This window comes from Oncorhynchus keta, unplaced genomic scaffold, assembly GCF_023373465.1.
Source record: "Oncorhynchus keta strain PuntledgeMale-10-30-2019 unplaced genomic scaffold, Oket_V2 Un_scaffold_3531_pilon_pilon, whole genome shotgun sequence".
Classification (NCBI taxonomy): domain Eukaryota; kingdom Metazoa; phylum Chordata; class Actinopteri; order Salmoniformes; family Salmonidae; genus Oncorhynchus; species Oncorhynchus keta.
In genome coordinates, this window is record NW_026290920.1 from 2,293,377 (window position 1) to 2,311,486 (window position 18,110).

At 42.3% G+C, this 18,110-nt stretch overlaps 1 protein-coding gene across 1 annotated transcript; it reads left to right on the forward strand.

Moving 5' to 3' along the window:
* The first annotated feature begins 194 nt into the window (after positions 1–194).
* Positions 195–5,788, forward strand: LOC127928711 (uncharacterized). Its single transcript, XM_052515965.1, has 3 exons — positions 195–3,048; positions 4,722–5,130; positions 5,714–5,788. Exons 1-3 carry the CDS (start codon positions 2,477–2,479, stop codon positions 5,786–5,788), a joined length of 1,056 nt encoding a protein of 351 aa, XP_052371925.1. The 5' UTR covers positions 195–2,476.
* The last annotated feature ends 12,322 nt before the right edge of the window (positions 5,789–18,110 follow it).

Here is an 18,110-nt window from a genome sequence, read left to right on the forward strand (position 1 = left end):
AGGATTTCGTGCGTATTCCCTAGCAATTCAAATAATATTCCAACTTGTAATTCTGGAGAACTTAGGAATTTTCCCTGAATTTTGCAACCCTACAGTGTCTACTTGATTTTCAGAAATACCTTAAGCGAAAATGTACGTCCAAAAATATAGAGAATGGTAACCGGAATGTTGCTACCCTATAGACCACACTATTAGTCTTCACAGAATCATTGCCGAATGCAGAAAGGAAGGAAGAGCACCAGAAAGTGGAATGGAAACTCTCCTCATCTCCTGTCGGTCTTCACGCTGGTGTTAATGCTGTCACTCAGCACCTGGATCTACTGGGCCATAGGATGGGAAATGTCTCAGAGTCTCTATCCCTCCCCCTCTCCCCTTTCTCTAGGTGCTTTTGTCTTTCTCCCTCTTTTTTTCTCTCTCATTTTTAATCTCTCGTTCTACGTGGGGTTGGCTCCTTTTCTCTCCCCCAAGTGGAGATTTTGTATTTCTCTCCACATTCGTAAACAAAACAAAACTATGCAAATGTCTGTCTTTATTGGCCAAACCAGCAACTTCAGTGCCTTTGGAAATTATTCAGACCCCTTGACCTTTTCCACATTTTGTTACGTTACAGCCTTAACCTAAAAACCTTTTTTTTTTTTTTAATTCCTCAGCAATCTACACACAATACCCCACAATGACAAAGTGAAAAAAGCTTTTAGAAAATGTAGCAAATGTAATAAAAATTAAAAACAGAAATAGATTATTTACATAAGTATTCAGGCCCTTTGCTAACAGACTCAAAATTCAGCTCAGGTGCATCCTGTTTCCACTGATCATCCTAGAGATGTTTCTACAACATTTTCCACCTGTGGTAAATTTAATTGATTGGACATGATTTAGAAAGGCACACACCTGTCTATATAAAGGTCCTACAGTTGACAGTGCATGTCAGAGCAAAAACTAAGCCATGAGGTGGAAGGAATTGTCCGTAGAGCTCCGAGACAGGATTGTGTCGAGGCACAGATCTGGGGAAGGGCACCAAAACATTTCTGCAGCATTGAACACAGGTGCCTCTACTATTCTTAAATGGAAGATGTTTGGAACCACCAAGACTCTTCCTAGAGCTGGCCGCCCAGCCAAACCGAATAATCGGGGGAAAAGGGCCTTTGTCAGGGAGGTGACCAAGAACCTGATGGTCACCCTGACAGCGCTCTAGAGTTCCTCTGTGGAGATGGGAGAACCTTCCAGAAAGACAACCATCTCTGCAGCACTCCACCAATCAGGCCTTTATGGTAGAGTTGCCAGACAGAAACCACTCCTCAGTAAAAGGCATGTGATAGGCGTCGGGAACAAGTCTCTGAATGTCCTTGAGTGGCCCAGCCAGAGCCCGGACTTGAACCTGATTAAACATCTCTGGAGAGATCTGAACATAGCTGTGTGGCAACGCTTCCCATCCAACCTGACAGAGCTATAGAGGATCTGCAGGGAAGAATGGTATGGGCCACTCGTCAGGGGTAGTGTGTAAATTAGCAAAAATGTCTATAAACTTGTTTTTGCTTTGTCATTATGGGGTATTATGTGTGGGGGTGACATGTTTTCTCTCTCTGTATGTCTAATTCAAGAGGCTTTATTGGCATTGGAAACATATGTTTATATTGCTAAAGCAAGGGAAATGGATAAACAAAAGTGAAATAAACAATGAAAAGTGAACAGTAAATATTACTAACAAGTTCCAAAATAAGAGACATTTCAAATGTCATATTATTGCTCTCTCTCAATTAAAATCTGCTTATCTGAGAGTCAGGAAGGGTGAGAGTAGGGTGAGAAACGGGTGAGGCTGAGAAAGCAGCAGCAGCATACCATGACACCCCAAACCTGGGTGATAACATGGGTCTGTCGGTGTGTGTGTGTGTGTGTGTGTGTGTGTGTGTGTGTGTGTGTGTGTGTGTGTTTGTGTGGAAAATACCTCTCCACACACTGACTCAAACCCACAGAGGGGAGGATATGGTTGAGCAGAATCACAGAGAACATATCATAAATCATCAAGCCATGAAATACTTTGTGTGGGCAAACTTACAAGAACTATTTAATCAGATGGAATAGGACATTATTGGAGCTGGAGTTGCTATTCTATTAAAAAATGTAAGTTATTTTGCTCACGCAAACGGTTTCTTAGTGTGCGGATCAAGTCTGCCAACATGTTGTACACTTCATAGAGGTTTAATGGAGGTTTCATTTCATCATGTTTCATTGACAGTGATTCAGGGCAAATAAAACAAAACTTCCTCTAAACACCCATGCAGGCCAGAGTGTTAAATCATCCAGTAGGTCAGTTATTCACTATATTCAGACCCATGCAGGCCAGAGTGTTAAATCATCCAGTAGGTCAGTTATTCACTATATTCAGACCCATGCAGGCCAGAGTGTTATATCATCCAGTAGGTCAGTTATTCACTATATACAGACCCATGCAGGCCAGAGTGTTAAATCATCCAGTATGTCAGTTATTCACTATATTCAGACCCATGCAGGCCAGAGTGTTAAATCATCCAGTAGGTCAGTTATTCACTATATTCAGACCCATGCAGGCCAGAGTGTTAAATCATCCAGTAGGTCAGTTATTCACTATATTCAGACCCATGCAGGCCAGAGTGTTAAATCATCCAGTAGGTCAGTTATTCACTATATTCAGACCCATGCAGGCCAGAGTGTTAAATCATCCAGTAGGTCAGTTATTCACTATATTCAGACCCATGCAGGCCAGAGTGTTAAATCATCCAGTAGGTCAGTTATTCACTATATTCAGACCCATGCAGGCCAGAGTGTTAAATCATCCAGTAGGTCAGTTATTCACTATATTCAGACCCATGCAGGCCAGAGTGTTAAATCATCCAGTAGGTCAGTTATTCACTATATACAGACCCATGCAGGCCAGAGTGTTAAATCATCCAGTATGTCAGTTATTCACTATATACAGACCCATGCAGGCCAGAGTGTTAAATCATCCAGTAGGTCAGTTATTCACTATATTCAGACCCATGCAGGCCAGAGTGTTAAATCATCCAGTAGGTCAGTTATTCACTATATTCAGACCCATGCAGGCAGGCCAGAGTGTTAAATCATCCAGTCCAGGTCAGTTATTCACTATATCATCAGACCCATGCAGGCCAGAGTGTTAAATCATCCAGTATGTCAGTTATTCACTATATTCAGACCCATGCAGGCCAGAGTGTTAAATCATCCAGTAGGTCAGTTATTCACTATATTCAGACCCATGCAGGCCAGAGTGTTAAATCATCCAGTAGGTCAGTTATTCACTATATTCAGACCCATGCAGGCCAGAGTGTTTAAATCATTCACCAGTAGGTCAGTGTTATTCAGTTATTCACTATATTCAGACCCATGCAGGCCAGAGTGTTAAATCATCCAGTAGGTCAGTTATTCACTATATTCAGACCCATGCAGGCCAGAGTGTTAAATCATCCAGTAGGTCAGTTATTCACTATATTCAGACCCATGCAGGCCAGAGTGTTAAATCATCCAGTAGGTCAGTTATTCACTATATTCAGACCCACATGCAGGCCAGAGTGTTAAATCATCCAGTATGTCAGTTATTCACTATATTCAGACCCATGCAGGCCAGAGTGTTAAATCATCCAGTAGGTCAGTTATTCATGCAGGCCAGAGTGTTAAATCATATTCAGTTATTCATTCAGACCCATGCAGGCCAGAGTGTTAAATCATCCAGTAGGTCAGTTATTCACTATATTCAGACCCATGCAGGCCAGAGTGTTAAATCATCCAGTAGGTCAGTTATTCACTATATTCAGACCCATGCAGGCCAGAGTGTTAAATCATCCAGTATGTCAGTTATTCACTATATTCAGACCCATGCAGGCCAGAGTGTTAAATCATCCAGTATGTCAGTTATTCACTATATTCAGACCCATGCAGGCCAGAGTGTTAAATCATTCACCAGTAGTGTTAAATCATCAGTTATTCACTATATTCAGACCCATGCAGGCCAGAGTGTTAAATCATCCAGTATGTCAGTTATTCACTATATTCAGACCCATGCAGGCCAGAGTGTTAAATCATCCAGTAGGTCAGTTATTCACTATATTCAGACCCATGCAGGCCAGAGTGTTAAATCATCCAGTAGGTCAGTTATTCACTATATTCAGACCCATGCAGGCCAGAGTGTTAAATCATCCAGTAGGTCAGTTATTCACTATATTCAGACCCATGCAGGCCAGAGTGTTAAATCATCCAGTAGGTCAGTTATTCACTATATTCAGACCCATGCAGGCCAGAGTGTTAAATCATCCAGTAGGTCAGTTATTCACTATATTCAGACCCATGCAGGCCAGAGTGTTAAATCATCCAGTAGGTCAGTTATTCACTATATTCAGACCCATGCAGGCCAGAGTGTTAAATCATCCAGTAGGTCAGTTATTCACTATATTCAGACCCATGCAGGCCAGAGTGTTAAATCATCCAGTAGGTCAGTTATTCACTATATTCAGACCCATGCAGGCCAGAGTGTTAAATCATCCAGTAGGTCAGTTATTCACTATATTCAGACCCATGCAGGCCAGAGTGTTAAATCATCCAGTAGGTCAGTTATTCACTATATTCAGACCCATGCAGGCCAGAGTGTTAAATCATCCAGTAGGTCAGTTATTCACTATATTCAGACCCATGCAGGCCAGGCCAGAGTGTTAAATCATGCAGGCCAGTAGGTCAGTTATTCACTATATTCAGACCCATGCAGGCCAGAGTGTTAAATCATCCAGTAGGTCAGTTATTCACTATATTCAGACCCATGCAGGCCAGAGTGTTAAATCATCCAGTATGTCAGTTATTCACTATATTCAGACCCATGCAGGCCAGAGTGTTAAATCATCCAGTATGTCAGTTATTCACTATATTCAGACCCATGCAGGCCAGAGTGTTAAATCATCCAGTATGTCAGTTATTCACTATATTCAGACCCATGCAGGCCAGAGTGTTAAATCATCCAGTAGGTCAGTTATTCACTATATTCAGACCCATGCAGGCCAGAGTGTTAAATCATCCAGTAGGTCAGTTATTCACTATATTCAGACCCATGCAGGCCAGAGTGTGCAGGCCAGAGTGTTAAATCATCCAGTAGGTCAGTGCAGGCCAGTTATTCACTATATTCAGACCCATGCAGGCCAGAGTGTTAAATCATCCAGTATGTCAGTTATTCACTATATTCAGACCCATGCAGGCCAGAGTGTTAAATCATCCAGTATGTCAGTTATTCACTATATTCAGACCCATGCAGGCCAGAGTGTTAAATCATCCAGTAGGTCAGTTATTCACTATATTCAGACCCATGCAGGCCAGAGTGTTAAATCATCCAGTAGGTCAGTTATTCACTATATACAGACCCATGCAGGCCAGAGTGTTAAATCATCCAGTAGGTCAGTTATTCACTATATTCAGACCCATGCAGGCCAGTGTTAAATCATCCAGTAGGTCAGTTATTCACTATATTCAGTGTCTGGGAGTTCAGGGTCTATTTCTAATGTAGTGCACTTTGCCCTGTTCAATAATGGTGCACAATCTAGGGACTCAGAAATGGTCTCCAGTCACTTCTGCGTCACAGCCATAACATCCTTGACAGAAACATTTAAATTGTTCCTCTCCGGCTCGTAAAATAAATCCTGCCATATGTCCATAATATCCACACTGGTTTGGTTTATAGAGTCAACAGCAGTCAGTGGTTCAGAGCAAGACAGGAGGGAAGGGAACAGCTGTGGGGTGTGACAGTGTGTATTGACTGGGCCATGTTGGAATCATTTAGTGGAAAGCAAATCAATTAGGAGAGGATTGGTGCAGATTGCCACACAATGTGAAACTAGCTGTGCCTGTGCCAAGATGGTAGAGACTGGAATGGAATGGGATAAGAAATTCAACTGGCTGGCAAGGAACTGAGTGTACTAAACATTAGGAACATTGGGAACTTTCCTAATATTGAGTTGCACCACCTTTTGCCCTCAAAACAGCCTCAATTCCTTTGTGTAGTGGACCATTGGTGATACACACGAGAAACTGTTGAGCGTGAAATATCCAGCAGCGTTGTAGTTCTAGACACACTCAAACCGGTGCGCCTGGCACCTACTACCATACCCTGTTCAAAGGCACTTCTTTAGCCTGTCTCCTTCCCTTCATCTACACTGATTGAAGCGACATCAATAAGGGATCATACTGTAGCTTTCACATGGTCAGTCTATGTCATGGAAAGAGCAGTGTTCCTAATGTTTTGTACACTCAGTATGTGTATGTAGTATATTTATGGAGGATCTCTCTCTCCCTCTCTCATTTCAAAAGTGATAATGTACACAGACCTAATGCCCATTGTAGACCTACAGTATGTAGGATTATACATTTTTTAAATCTGAAATGTGCAGAATTGTTTTTAAAGTTACAAGTTAACATTAAACAATCTATATGTGTTCGGTAATAGAAATGCAGAGAGTGTTAGGCAAAACAATTAAGCAAAACTTGTGTGATGTTTCTGTTCAAATGTCTTCATATAATTTAACACATGACACCATAGAAAATGGATCAACCACATCACCTCTCTGCATCAAGACGCACTTTTCATTTGAAAGACATTTATTCAGATAAGCTAGAAACATTGTTCAAATCTATCACATTTATTTATACAGTGCAAAAACATCTATAAAAACCCAAGATATAGCACAGTGAAACCATCTGTAACAAACACTGACACACATATTTTCCTTATATCTTCATTCCAGGCCAAAACTGCAGCCAAAATACAGAGCAGCCTGGTAGTACCAGGAACTAAGAAAGTCCTGCAGTATTCCTCTAATAAAACACACAGACTAGCACGGAGCAGCTACAGGAAATAGGATTTAGGAATACAGCAGTCTAGGATGTCGCTGTGTAAAAAAAAACTATCTGCAGCATGAAAACAAGTGGTCAAAAACCAGGAGATAAAACGAGGAGATATAAACCAGTAGCTAATGGTTCACAGACAGAGGACTTCCTGCTTCTGAACATGTCAGTGTGTGTGAGTGTGTGTTACACATGCACAGAACATGGCCACATTCATAAATCATACGCCACTGAAACACATGTACGGCTGTGTGGCAGTTATAACGCTAAGCTAATTGATTACAAGTGTTGAGCTACTTAAAACAGACTGATATAAAGCTGTTATATATGTAACACGACCCAGTGTGAACTTGAACACGTACGTCATCCCCTCTAAAATAAAAGTAGCAGTAGTACTTCCGTGGAGTGTTTTTAAAGGAATGACCCTATTTAAAAAAAACTGTGAAAGTCACCCACCCAGTTAAAGGACATCTCCTAGACATGTTCACCAGCCTTTCTGACACACAACTCACTTGGTTTGAAATCCAATAGCCCCATTGTAGACTGAAATAAAACTTCTTTTTTACAGGATTCTGCTTTAAAAATAGGTTCAAAGATGAAAAGTGAGAGTTTGAACTCCTGTCCTAAGAGTGAAATGTGAGAGCAAAGCATGAGAAGCTAAGGCTCTGCTTGTGCAAGTAGTGACAGGCTATGCTTTAGCCTATTAGGAGTCAATGGAGACCAAAGACAGCGTGAAAAACTCATTATTCCTCCTAATTCAGCAGTCAATCACAGAGCAAACACACACACACACACACACACACACACACACAAATGCAAGCACACACACACTGCCAGTTTCAACACAACACCTGAAAACAAAAAGTTACCTGAATCTCCATGAAAAGTAGGTTAGTCTCGTCTACATAAAAAACACAAATCACAGATGAAGAAAAAGAAAAGCCACAACTTTTATTACTGTCTCCCCAGCAGTTCTAGCCACCCGTTAGAGGAGAGGAGAGAGAGACATTGAGAGAGAGATAGCTGTGGGAGAGTAGCGGCGGCGAGAGAGAGAGAGAGAGAAGGAGCGAGGGAGTGTATAGTAAATGAGAGGAACATGTTAGTACACTGTGTCGGAGAGAGTTTAGCTCCCAGCTACGCTCTGATTAATATCATATCTCTCCTCTCTCTTTCGCCTGCCTCTTGACAATCTTGTCACATCTGGCTGACAAATCCTCACAAGCCTCTCGGTGGCAGCGCAGGGCTGGGGTGGAGAGGGGCTCAAGGGGGCTGTAGGAGGGGGGGAAGGCTGGGGCGCAGAGGGGCGGATCACGCCCTGGGACTGGCTGGAGGGGGTGCAGGCTGCAGCAGAAGCCCCTCGCTGACGGACCATCATGAAGCTAATGAAGCTGACTGGGCTGGCAGGCTGCAGCCGCTGAACGCACACACACACAGCAGCCCAGCTCAGAGGAGCCCAGCCCTGCTCTGTTCTGCCCCGGGGCCCTACAGCACTGAGACACACACTCACACCCAGAGAGAGAGAGAGCGAGAAAGAAAGAGAGAGATTTAAGGAGAATGGGAACCAAGGGAAGAGAGGGAGAAAAATAGAGTATGAGAGACAAAGAAGGAAGAGACAGAGAAACAGAGAGACACACAGGGAGAGAGAGAGAGAGAGAGAGAGAAAAAGAGAGAGAGAGAAAGAGACACAGAGGGAGAAAGAGTGATAAATAGAGACACAGAAAGAGACACAGAGAGAGGAAGAGAGAAACAGAGAGAGAGAGAGTCACATTATCATCCCACTCAGTTCAGAGGGTGAGGTGGAGCCAGTTCAGAGAGAGATAAGTCAACAGCCAGCTCACTAACACAGAGCCAGAAATCTGTTTTCAATGGTTCCACTGAACATGTCAAGGAAATAAAAGGCATTTTCAAATACCATGGAGAGTAACTTGGTTGGCCTTGTTTTGTAATGATTAGATATGAACTCTGTTTAGAAACTATGTCTGTTTGCCTACATGCCTTATTAATGCACATCCAAACATCTTATTCTGTAGACTGGAAGCATCTACCTGTGTCTACCTGGTAGTTGGACAGTATTCAGCAATTTTATTCAATCACATTCATTTGATATTTTTTATGATTTATTTTACCTTTATTTAAACAGGGAGTCACCATTGAGACCAGTGTCCTGCATTTACAATTCATAAGACACAATCAAATCAAAATCAGATACAATGTAAAATAAGTAATTAAAATACACCACAACACAAATATTCAAGAAAAACAGTTACATTCCACAGTATGAAGGTCCCCAATCAATATTTTCAATTGCTTGAGCGGCACCAGAACATCCAATTGTAATATATTTGGTAGTTGGTTCCAGCAATGAGGTGCTTTAAAACTAAAAGCGGATTTACCTAGTTCGGTGGAGACCCGAGGAACCTCAAGCGTCAACCAAACCTGTATCTGGTGTTTTTATACTTTAACAATAAAGTTAGGTAAGTTGGAAGCTTGTGCAGGAAAGCTTTCTAAACAAAAAGAGAGTAATGACGTGCTCTATGGGACTTTAATGAGGACCAGCAACCTTTTGATACAGGATGCAGTGGCGAGTATTAAAACTGTCCCCTGGAATCAAAAATAGTATATGCTTCTATGTCGTGGCTTCAATATCATTTAGAGCAGTGATGTTTTTAATGAATAACCCATTATTCTAGTGTGGCAAACATGTCTAACAGCCAAAGGATTCTCAGAGCTTTTGTGTCCTGAGTGAGTCCTATTATTAAGTTATTTTCCTCGATTTACATCAGATATGACAGGTACAAAACTGTTACCAAAACAGGTAAATGAAAGGACGTGCCACTGTAATTTCTATGTAAATGTGGTAGCACTTAACTGTGTCACTTTACAAGTTGATCTAATACATTTGTCGTATAATTATGCTAGTAACAACTATGTGTTAATAACATATTTTAAAACAAAAACGGCTCATGTTCAACAGAACACTGTACCAGTGACAGCAACATGCTGAATTCTGGGTACAACATACATTTGAATATTAAAATTAGCAATATTAACTTAAATACAATAAACAATATTCAGGCCAAAAAAATGATGTTCATCACAAAGAACTGTGGTAATGATACAATGATGTTACTGTACAAACCAGTCTTGGATCAGGTGGGACATATTGTGTTAAAGACGTCTATTGGAGAGTTCATTCTCTATCACACAAACAAGGAGGAGATAGAAAAACACCAAGCAAGGCCATGTGAGTCGATAACAAAGACGGTATTAAATCTGCCGAGAAGCTTGAAGGACCTCTGTTTTTAGTTCTATATTCACCTGAAAGAAGTTAATATAATCAAGATTCCATTAAATACCTGTCACCTAGATTTAAAGGTCAGAACACAACACACATACACACTCTGCAGAACAAGATGTGGTTGTGGTGTGTTGTTCACACCTCCAAACACAGAGAGACAGAGAGAAAGAGAGTGAGTGTTTGCGCCTAACAGCACCACACAGACACTTGTGCTAATTGTTACATTATGGCTGCAACAAAACATTAGGCTGCTCTTAAATTACATTCCACTAGTGAGTGGCCAGAAGCCAGCACACATAGACAGAGAGAGGCAGACGGGGCTAAAGCAAGCATGCCTTAGCAGTCTTCTGTACAGGGCTACACAGCAACAGACTGAGCATGCCTTAGCAGTCTTCTGTACAGGGCTACACAGCAACAGACTGAGCATGCCTTAGCAGTCTTCTGTACAGGGCTACACAGCAACAGACTGAGCATGCCTTAGCAGTCTTCTGTACAGGGCTACACAGCAACAGACTGAGCATGCCTTAGCAGTCTTCTGTACAGGGCTACACAGCAACAGACTGAGCATGCCTTAGCAGTCTTCTGTACAGGGCTACACAGCAACAGACTGAGCATGCCTTAGCAGTCTTCTGTACAGGGCTACACAGCAACAGACTGAGCATGCCTTAGCAGTCTTCTGTACAGGGCTACACAGCAACAGACTGAGCATGTCTTAGCAGTCTTATGTACAGGGCTACACAGCAACAGACTGAGCATGCCTTGGCAGTCAGTCTTCTGTACAGGGCTACACAGCAACAGACTGAGCATGCCTTAGCAGTCTTCTGTACAGGGCTACACAGCAACAGACTGAGCATGCCTTAGCAGTCTTCTATACATGGCTACACAGCAACAGGCTGAGCATGCCTTGGCAGTCAGTCTTCTATACATGGCTACACAGCAACAGACTGAGCATGCCTTGGCAGTCAGTCTTCTATACATGGCTACACAGCAACAGACTGAGCATGCCTTAGCAGTCTTCTGTACAGGGCTACACAGCAACAGACTGAGCATGCCTTAGCAGTCTTCTGTACAGGGCTACACAGCAACAGACTGAGCATGCCTTAGCAGTCAGTCTTCTGTACAGGGCTACACAGCAACAGACTGAGCATGCCTTAGCAGTCTTCTGTACAGGGCTACACAGCAACAGACTGAGCATGCCTTAGCAGTCTTCTATACATGGCTACACAGCAACAGACTGAGCATGCCTTGGCAGTCTTCTATACATGGCTACACAGCAACAGACTGAGCACGCCTTGGCAGTCAGTGTTCTATCAGGGCTACACAGCAGCAGACTGAGCATGCCTTGGCAGTCAGTCTTCTATACAGGGCTACACAGCAACAGACTAAGCATGCCTTGGCAGTCAGTGTTCTATCAGGGCTACACAGCAGCAGACTAAGCATGCCTTGGCAGTCAGTCTTCTATACAGGGCTACACAGCAACAGGCTGAGCATGCCTTGGCAGTCAGTCTTCTATACAGGGCTACACAGCAACAGGCTGAGCATGCCTTGGCAGTCAGTCTTCTATACAGGGCTACACAGCAGCAGACTAAGCATGCCTTGGCAGTCAGTCTTCTATACAGTAGTAATGAAACAAATGACAGGACCACTAAATAAACCCACCACTGGGATAGACCAAATTACAAGCAGCACCCAGTTAGAATAGAATGGAAACGTCTGTAAATACCAGCACTAACTTGGAAAGGAAGAGAAGCAACTGTATAAATCAGCAAATCATTCAAATGAAGGAATAGCTTAGACAAACACACAAAGGTCCTGTGTGGCTTAGTTGCGAATTGTGGGTTCGATTCCAATGGGGGACCAGTATGAAAATGTACGAAAATGTATGCACTCACTACTGTAAGTTGGTCTGGGTAAGAGCATCTGCTAAATTACTAAAATGTAAATATTGAGTTTGAATAGAATAGAAACGTGGATAACTATCCCTGAGTTGGAATATAATAGAAATGTGGATAACTAGCCCTGAGTTGGAATATAATAGAACCGTGGATAACTAGCCCTGAGTTGGAATATAATAGAAACGTGGATAACTATCCCTGAGTTGGAATATAATAGAAATGTGGATAACTATCCCTGAGTTGGAATATAATAGAACCATGTGGATAACTATCCCTGAGTTGGAATATAATAGAACCATGTGGATAACTATCCCTGAGTTGGAATATAATAGAACCATGTGGATAACTATCCCTGAGTTGGAATATAATAGAACCATGTGGATAACTATCCCTGAGTTGGAATATAATAGAACCATGTGGATAACTATCCCTGAGTTGGAATATAATAGAACCATGTGGATAACTATCCCTGAGTTGGAATATAATAGAACCATGTGGATAACTATCCCTGAGTTGGAATATAATAGAAACGTGGAAAACTATCCCTGAGTTGGAATAGAATAGAAACGTGGATAACTATCCCTGAGTTGGAATAGAATAGAAATGTGGATAACTATCCCTGAGTTGGAATATAATAGAAACGTGGATAACTTTCCCTGAGTTGGAATAGAATAGAAACGTGGATAACTAGCCCTGAGTTGGAATAGAATAGAAATGTGGATAACTATCCCTGAGTTGGAATATAATAGAAATGTGGATAATGAGCCCCGAGTTGGAATGTAACAGAACCATGTGGATAACTATCCCTGAGTTGGAATATATAACAGAGGAGGGCCTGTAGTCATATTGTCAGGTTAAAACAACTTCCTGCCTGGTTGGCTGCTTTAAAGTTTCTCCTTTTGTTTTAAGGGAGTTGCCGCAGTAAGTAAGAAGCGTCTTATGGCAGGTAAGGACAACCTCTACCTCCCTCAGCAAGCATGGACACAGCCCGGCCAGGACGCAAACATCAATCACCAAATGATTCACGTGGAAAAAAGAGACGAGAAATGATCTAGAAGTTACTGAATGCAAACCAGGCGCATTCTGTGAATAAACATGAATAATGACGGCATCAGCAAACGCTGGGAAACGACAGCGCTACAACGATACACGTTTTTCTCATTTCTACCTCAGGAGCATGTAGCAAGATTTGGCTAAAGGAGAGAAAAGAGGAGAAGAATGTGGAAAAGAAATAAGACAAGATGTTTCTCACCTCAGCCATTGTCATTAGAGATAGGTTTCCAGGGTTACCATGTAGTTTGCCATTCCCTGCGAGTCCTACAAAAAGAACTGCCTCCAACTCTCCCGTCTGAACAAGTACTAACGCAAAAGAGCCATCACACGCCAGCACTCTGTCACACACACTCATACACACACTGTCACACACACACACAGAGACGACACACACACTGTCCTCAACGCTCACACCACATAAAAAAACAATAAACGTACTACTCTTACTCACACACACACACACACCTTTTTTCCACTCTCTCTTCCTATGTTGCTGAGGACTGGCTCTAAACTACTCAAGATGTGCTCTGTAGAATGTGTGTGTGAGTGTGTGTGTTGAAACCGGGCACAGGGGATTGGAATGAGATCCTCCCACTCTCCCACTCGGCATTCTCACCTCAGCTGCCTGCTCCCTCCCCAGCCAGCAGAGCAATCGCACACAAACACGCGCACACACACACACACACACACACTCCCACCCCCATAGTCACAGGGCAGCCCCCCTCACAGCTGGCTAGAAGAGGGCATGACACTCATCTTTCACAGAGATTTGATCAAAAGGAATCACAAAGGCTGGAGGCACTCCTAATGCAGTCAGGAGAGACTCTACCTCTCCCTCTCTCTTTCCTTTCCTTTCCTCTCTCTCTCAGCCTGAGTAATGCTTTAAATCAATGCTGCCCCTCTCAGAGCAGAGAGCTCAGTCCAGCATGGTTGTGTGTGTTCACCTTAATGGAGCTCTGTGAACAGCCTCCATAACAAGTTGTGCCTTGTGCCGTCAGGAATGTGTCAGTCTCTGTGTTAAGTATTTCTTTAAGACAAAGTACATTCACAATACTTCTGAAACATTATTGTCCCTGCTCACTCGGACACATTTCCTCACACACCTTTCTAACAGAACACAAGGTAGAATAACTCCAAGTCTGGTTATCAAGTCTTAGTCAGTTATCAATGATACAATTGACTCCCGCGCACGCACGCACGCACACACACACATGCACACACACACACCTGTGTGTGACAGCGTATTGGACCTTAAATCCACCTTATTCAAGAACATGATCGTCCAAATAAATGTGCAGGAGTAAATTTATCTTTGTGTGAATAATCAATTGTCTTTAGTTTTCAATTATCATAATGATAAAAACAGTGACAATATGTGTGTTCACTCATTCAGAAATGGCCCACAGTGACTGTTTCACATCAGTGTTTAGGGCTATTGTCTCATGGTGACACACTTAAACCATGTCAGAGAAAAATGCTAATGAAGCATCTGACTGTTTCTTTTTGTTGTTGCTTCAATTATGAGCAACTCACGGGGGTTAGAGGTCAGAGCACCCTGCAAAGTACCAGATAATCAGAGTAGCCTAATACTCTCTCTCTATCGCTCTCTCCTGTTTTTACATGTCTCTAATTCACTCTTCCTCATTAACTCCTTCACCGTTTCAAATGTTCTCTCTCTCCTTCCTGTCCATCTCCTTTCATCTCTTAGTTCTCCTTTGTCAATGTATTTTATTTGACTTTGTCGCTCTGTGTCTGTCTCCCTCTCTCGCTCTCAGAGAAAGCTCTCTCCTGTTGTGGATCTTAGCCATTAGGGGCGTCTGCTAATCCACAAATTACACAGCAGGTTTAAACAGGTATGCTGTTGCTGCCTCTGTCTGTCTGTCCTACCTGTTCTTTGTTAGCTACCAGCGGAGGAGAGGAGAGGGGAGAGGGTTTCCACCAGGAAAATAAATCACTCAGATGCTAAACATCTCAGGCCGCATTTTTTTATAAGCATTAAGTATAAATCTAAGTATTTACAGAATTTTCAGAGAGCGTCTGGGACGGTAACTGATAAAAACCTATCTAATAACCCTTGAAGTTGGATATTAACCCTCCATTACTTTCACACATGACATCAAAGCTTTTCTGATTTGTGAATAAGCCCAAATGTTATGATGTTATTACACATGGATCAGGAGAGATAGTCAATCAGGCATGCAACGTGGGGTGGAGACGCTTCAGTCCTTCTTCCCCGTCAGGGAGATACATACGCCTGGAACTCTTCATTTATTCCTTACCTAGGGGATGCATACCAAACAGACAGACAGACAGACACAGAGACCTGGGTTGGATTATGAGGTCCTGCTGGTTGGTTAGATTGCTGTTCTACGGTAGGCTAGAACCGCTGTTGCCGTATGCACGCCCCAAGGGTGGCGGAACTGAGGAGGCTCCCGCTAAAACCACAGTAAATAAACACCATGTGCAGAGAAAGAGGTCACGCTGTTATTTATATGTTGGCGTTTTCGTTTCCGAAAATAATCATAATAATGCTTGAGGATGAGTTTTGTTGGTATGAATGTTTGGCTTGGACTTGGAAATATCAATGGTTTATTTGAGACAACTTTACCATAAACTTTTTTTTTTGTACAAAAACATTTAAATCAGTATTAGATTTAGTTTGTTACGGTGAAAGAATCTTTGTAAATTTTTTCAGCACTGCTTTTATAAACAATATTTATTTTGCTTCTCCTCATAGTGAAACATTGAAAATGGATTACGGAACTGGCATCTTACTGTGAAAAGCTAACAAAACGTCATTTTTTTTACATGGCAAAAATATAACTGATTTGACATGAAATGTGAGGTGATGTATGATTCAATGAAACAATGATTACTGATTATTCTCTCTCTGCTGTATCATAATGAACCAAAACAGAGAGTGCCTATCAGAAGACCTCTGTCTCAGGTTTTGGTCAGCTGTGCTATAGAGTGCTCACCAGGCTCAGAAAGTCTACGTTGTCTGTCTCAGATGTTGAAAATCTCTCTCTTTCACTCTGTGAAGCGCCTGCTTATGGGGCGGTCAATACAACGTCAGCTTGTGGGAGCTGTGTATAGAATGTGTTTCCTGTCTGATTATGGGAGCTGTGTATAGAATGTGTTTCCTGTCTGATTATGGGAGCTGTGTATAGAATGTGTTTCCTGTCTGATTATGGGAGCGGTCAATAGCAATGTGTTTCCTGTCAGCTGTGTATAGAATGTGTTTCCTGTCTGGGAGCTGTGTATAGAATGTGTTTCCTGTCTGATTATGGGAGCTGTGTATAGAATGTGTTTCCTGTCTGATTATGGGAGCTGTGTATAGAATGTGTTTCCTGTCTGATTATGGGAGCTGTGTATAGAATGTGTTTCCTGTCTGATTATGGGAGCTGTGTATAGAATGTGTTTCCTGTCTGATTATGGGAGCTGTGTATAGAATGTGTTTCCTGTCTGATTATGGGAGCTGTGTATAGAATGTGTTTCCTGTCTGATTATGGGAGCTGTGTATAGAATGTGTTTCCTGTCTGATTATGGGAGCTGTGTATAGAATGTGTTTCCTGTCTGATTATGGGAGCTGTGTATAGAATGTGTTCCCTGTCTGATTATGGAAGCTGTGTATAGAATGTGTTTCCTGTCTGATTAAGGCTCTGTATGTTATAAAAGGCAGGTCGTGTCCTCTAGGTAGTCACTAGATGACCATGTCTGAAGGAACTTAAACATCAGTAGTCGTTCTATAAAAGACAAAAGTGGCAATACATGAGCTATTTATATCTAAACTAGGGTTAGACTTCTGATTATTAGTAGGATGAAGGTAAATACTAGAGGAAGGGTTCTTTCATATTTGTGGTTATAAAGTGCCAAAGTACTTCCCTCCTCTCTGGAATGACCAGGTAGTGACGACCGTGTCGTCCTGACCCAGGCAGGGCCTGTCCAGACACAGCCAGGTGGAACGAACTGGAGTGGTTTGTTGTGAAGAGCTGTGTGTGTGGGTTGTGTGTGTGTCCTTGTGTGTGTCTGCAGTTAACGTATCTACCATGTGCATCTATCCTGTGTGTGTGTGCGTCTGCCTTTACTTTAGCTGACAGTAAAAAGGGTAGAGGAGAAGCCATTACCCACAGCCACTCAGCAGGACTGGCCTCTGGCTACATCCAGCAGCCTCTGTGGTACCAGGCCCCGACCGTCACCTCCCCAAATGGCAGGCGTTTACCTGTCATCCCCAGTCATTACTCAATAAACACTCTCGCATCCACGGTCACTTTAATATCACATTACAGAGGACAGAGAGAGGCTAAGAGAGTGGGTGTCTCCCAAATGTCTCCCAAATGGCACCTTATTCCTATGGGCCCTGGTCGAAAGTAGTGCACTATATAGGGAATAGGGTGCCATTTGGGCTGCAGACTAAGAGAGCCTGAGTTTACTTCAAATTAGGCTTTAAACAGACGTGTCAGTGGTTGGGCTGGAAGATATTTAGTGGGGAAACAGGGCATGTGTATGAGCGTGTCCAATACAGCTTAGTTTGTTGAATGTTCGGTGAGTAATAAGATGGGTTTAGTCGTTAACAATCACTCCATGTATGCAAAAGAAACAACGCAGAATTGTTTTTTAGAGGGCCATTTTGACTCAAGGTAAATTATGCTGGCGCAACACACTGGTGTAGGTGTGTGTGGACAGTTTTAAAGTGTGCTTCTGTGTGTGTGTTCGTTCATGGTGGTTTAATAAAGACCAGTTTAATCTAAAGCAGTGAGAGTAAAAGCATGGATGGTCTCTAAGTGCACTTCAAATGTAGGTTTAGAGCACCTGTTTTAACATTCAACTAGAGAAATATATCAACTACGTGAGTTGCTTCAGTGAAAGGGAAGAACATTCTGATAGACCTGATTCTTATTTCAATATTTCAGACTAAATGCAGCACATTAAAACTCTCTAAAGATAAATAATACTATAGATTACTGTCAACAATGTAATTGTAACAGAAA

Excerpts from the sequence above, each read along its gene's own strand:
- LOC127928711 (XM_052515965.1), top strand. The coding sequence starts at position 2,477 with ATGTCAGTTATTCACTATATTCAGACCCATGCAGGCCAGAGTGTTAAA. Across the intron at positions 3,049-4,721 it reads AGTGTTAAATCATCCAGTAG|GTCAGTTATTCACTATATTC; the intron begins GTCAGTTATTCA and ends GCAGGCCAGTAG. Across the intron at positions 5,131-5,713 it reads CCAGAGTGTTAAATCATCCA|AGTCAACAGCAGTCAGTGGT; the intron begins GTAGGTCAGTGC and ends TTTGGTTTATAG.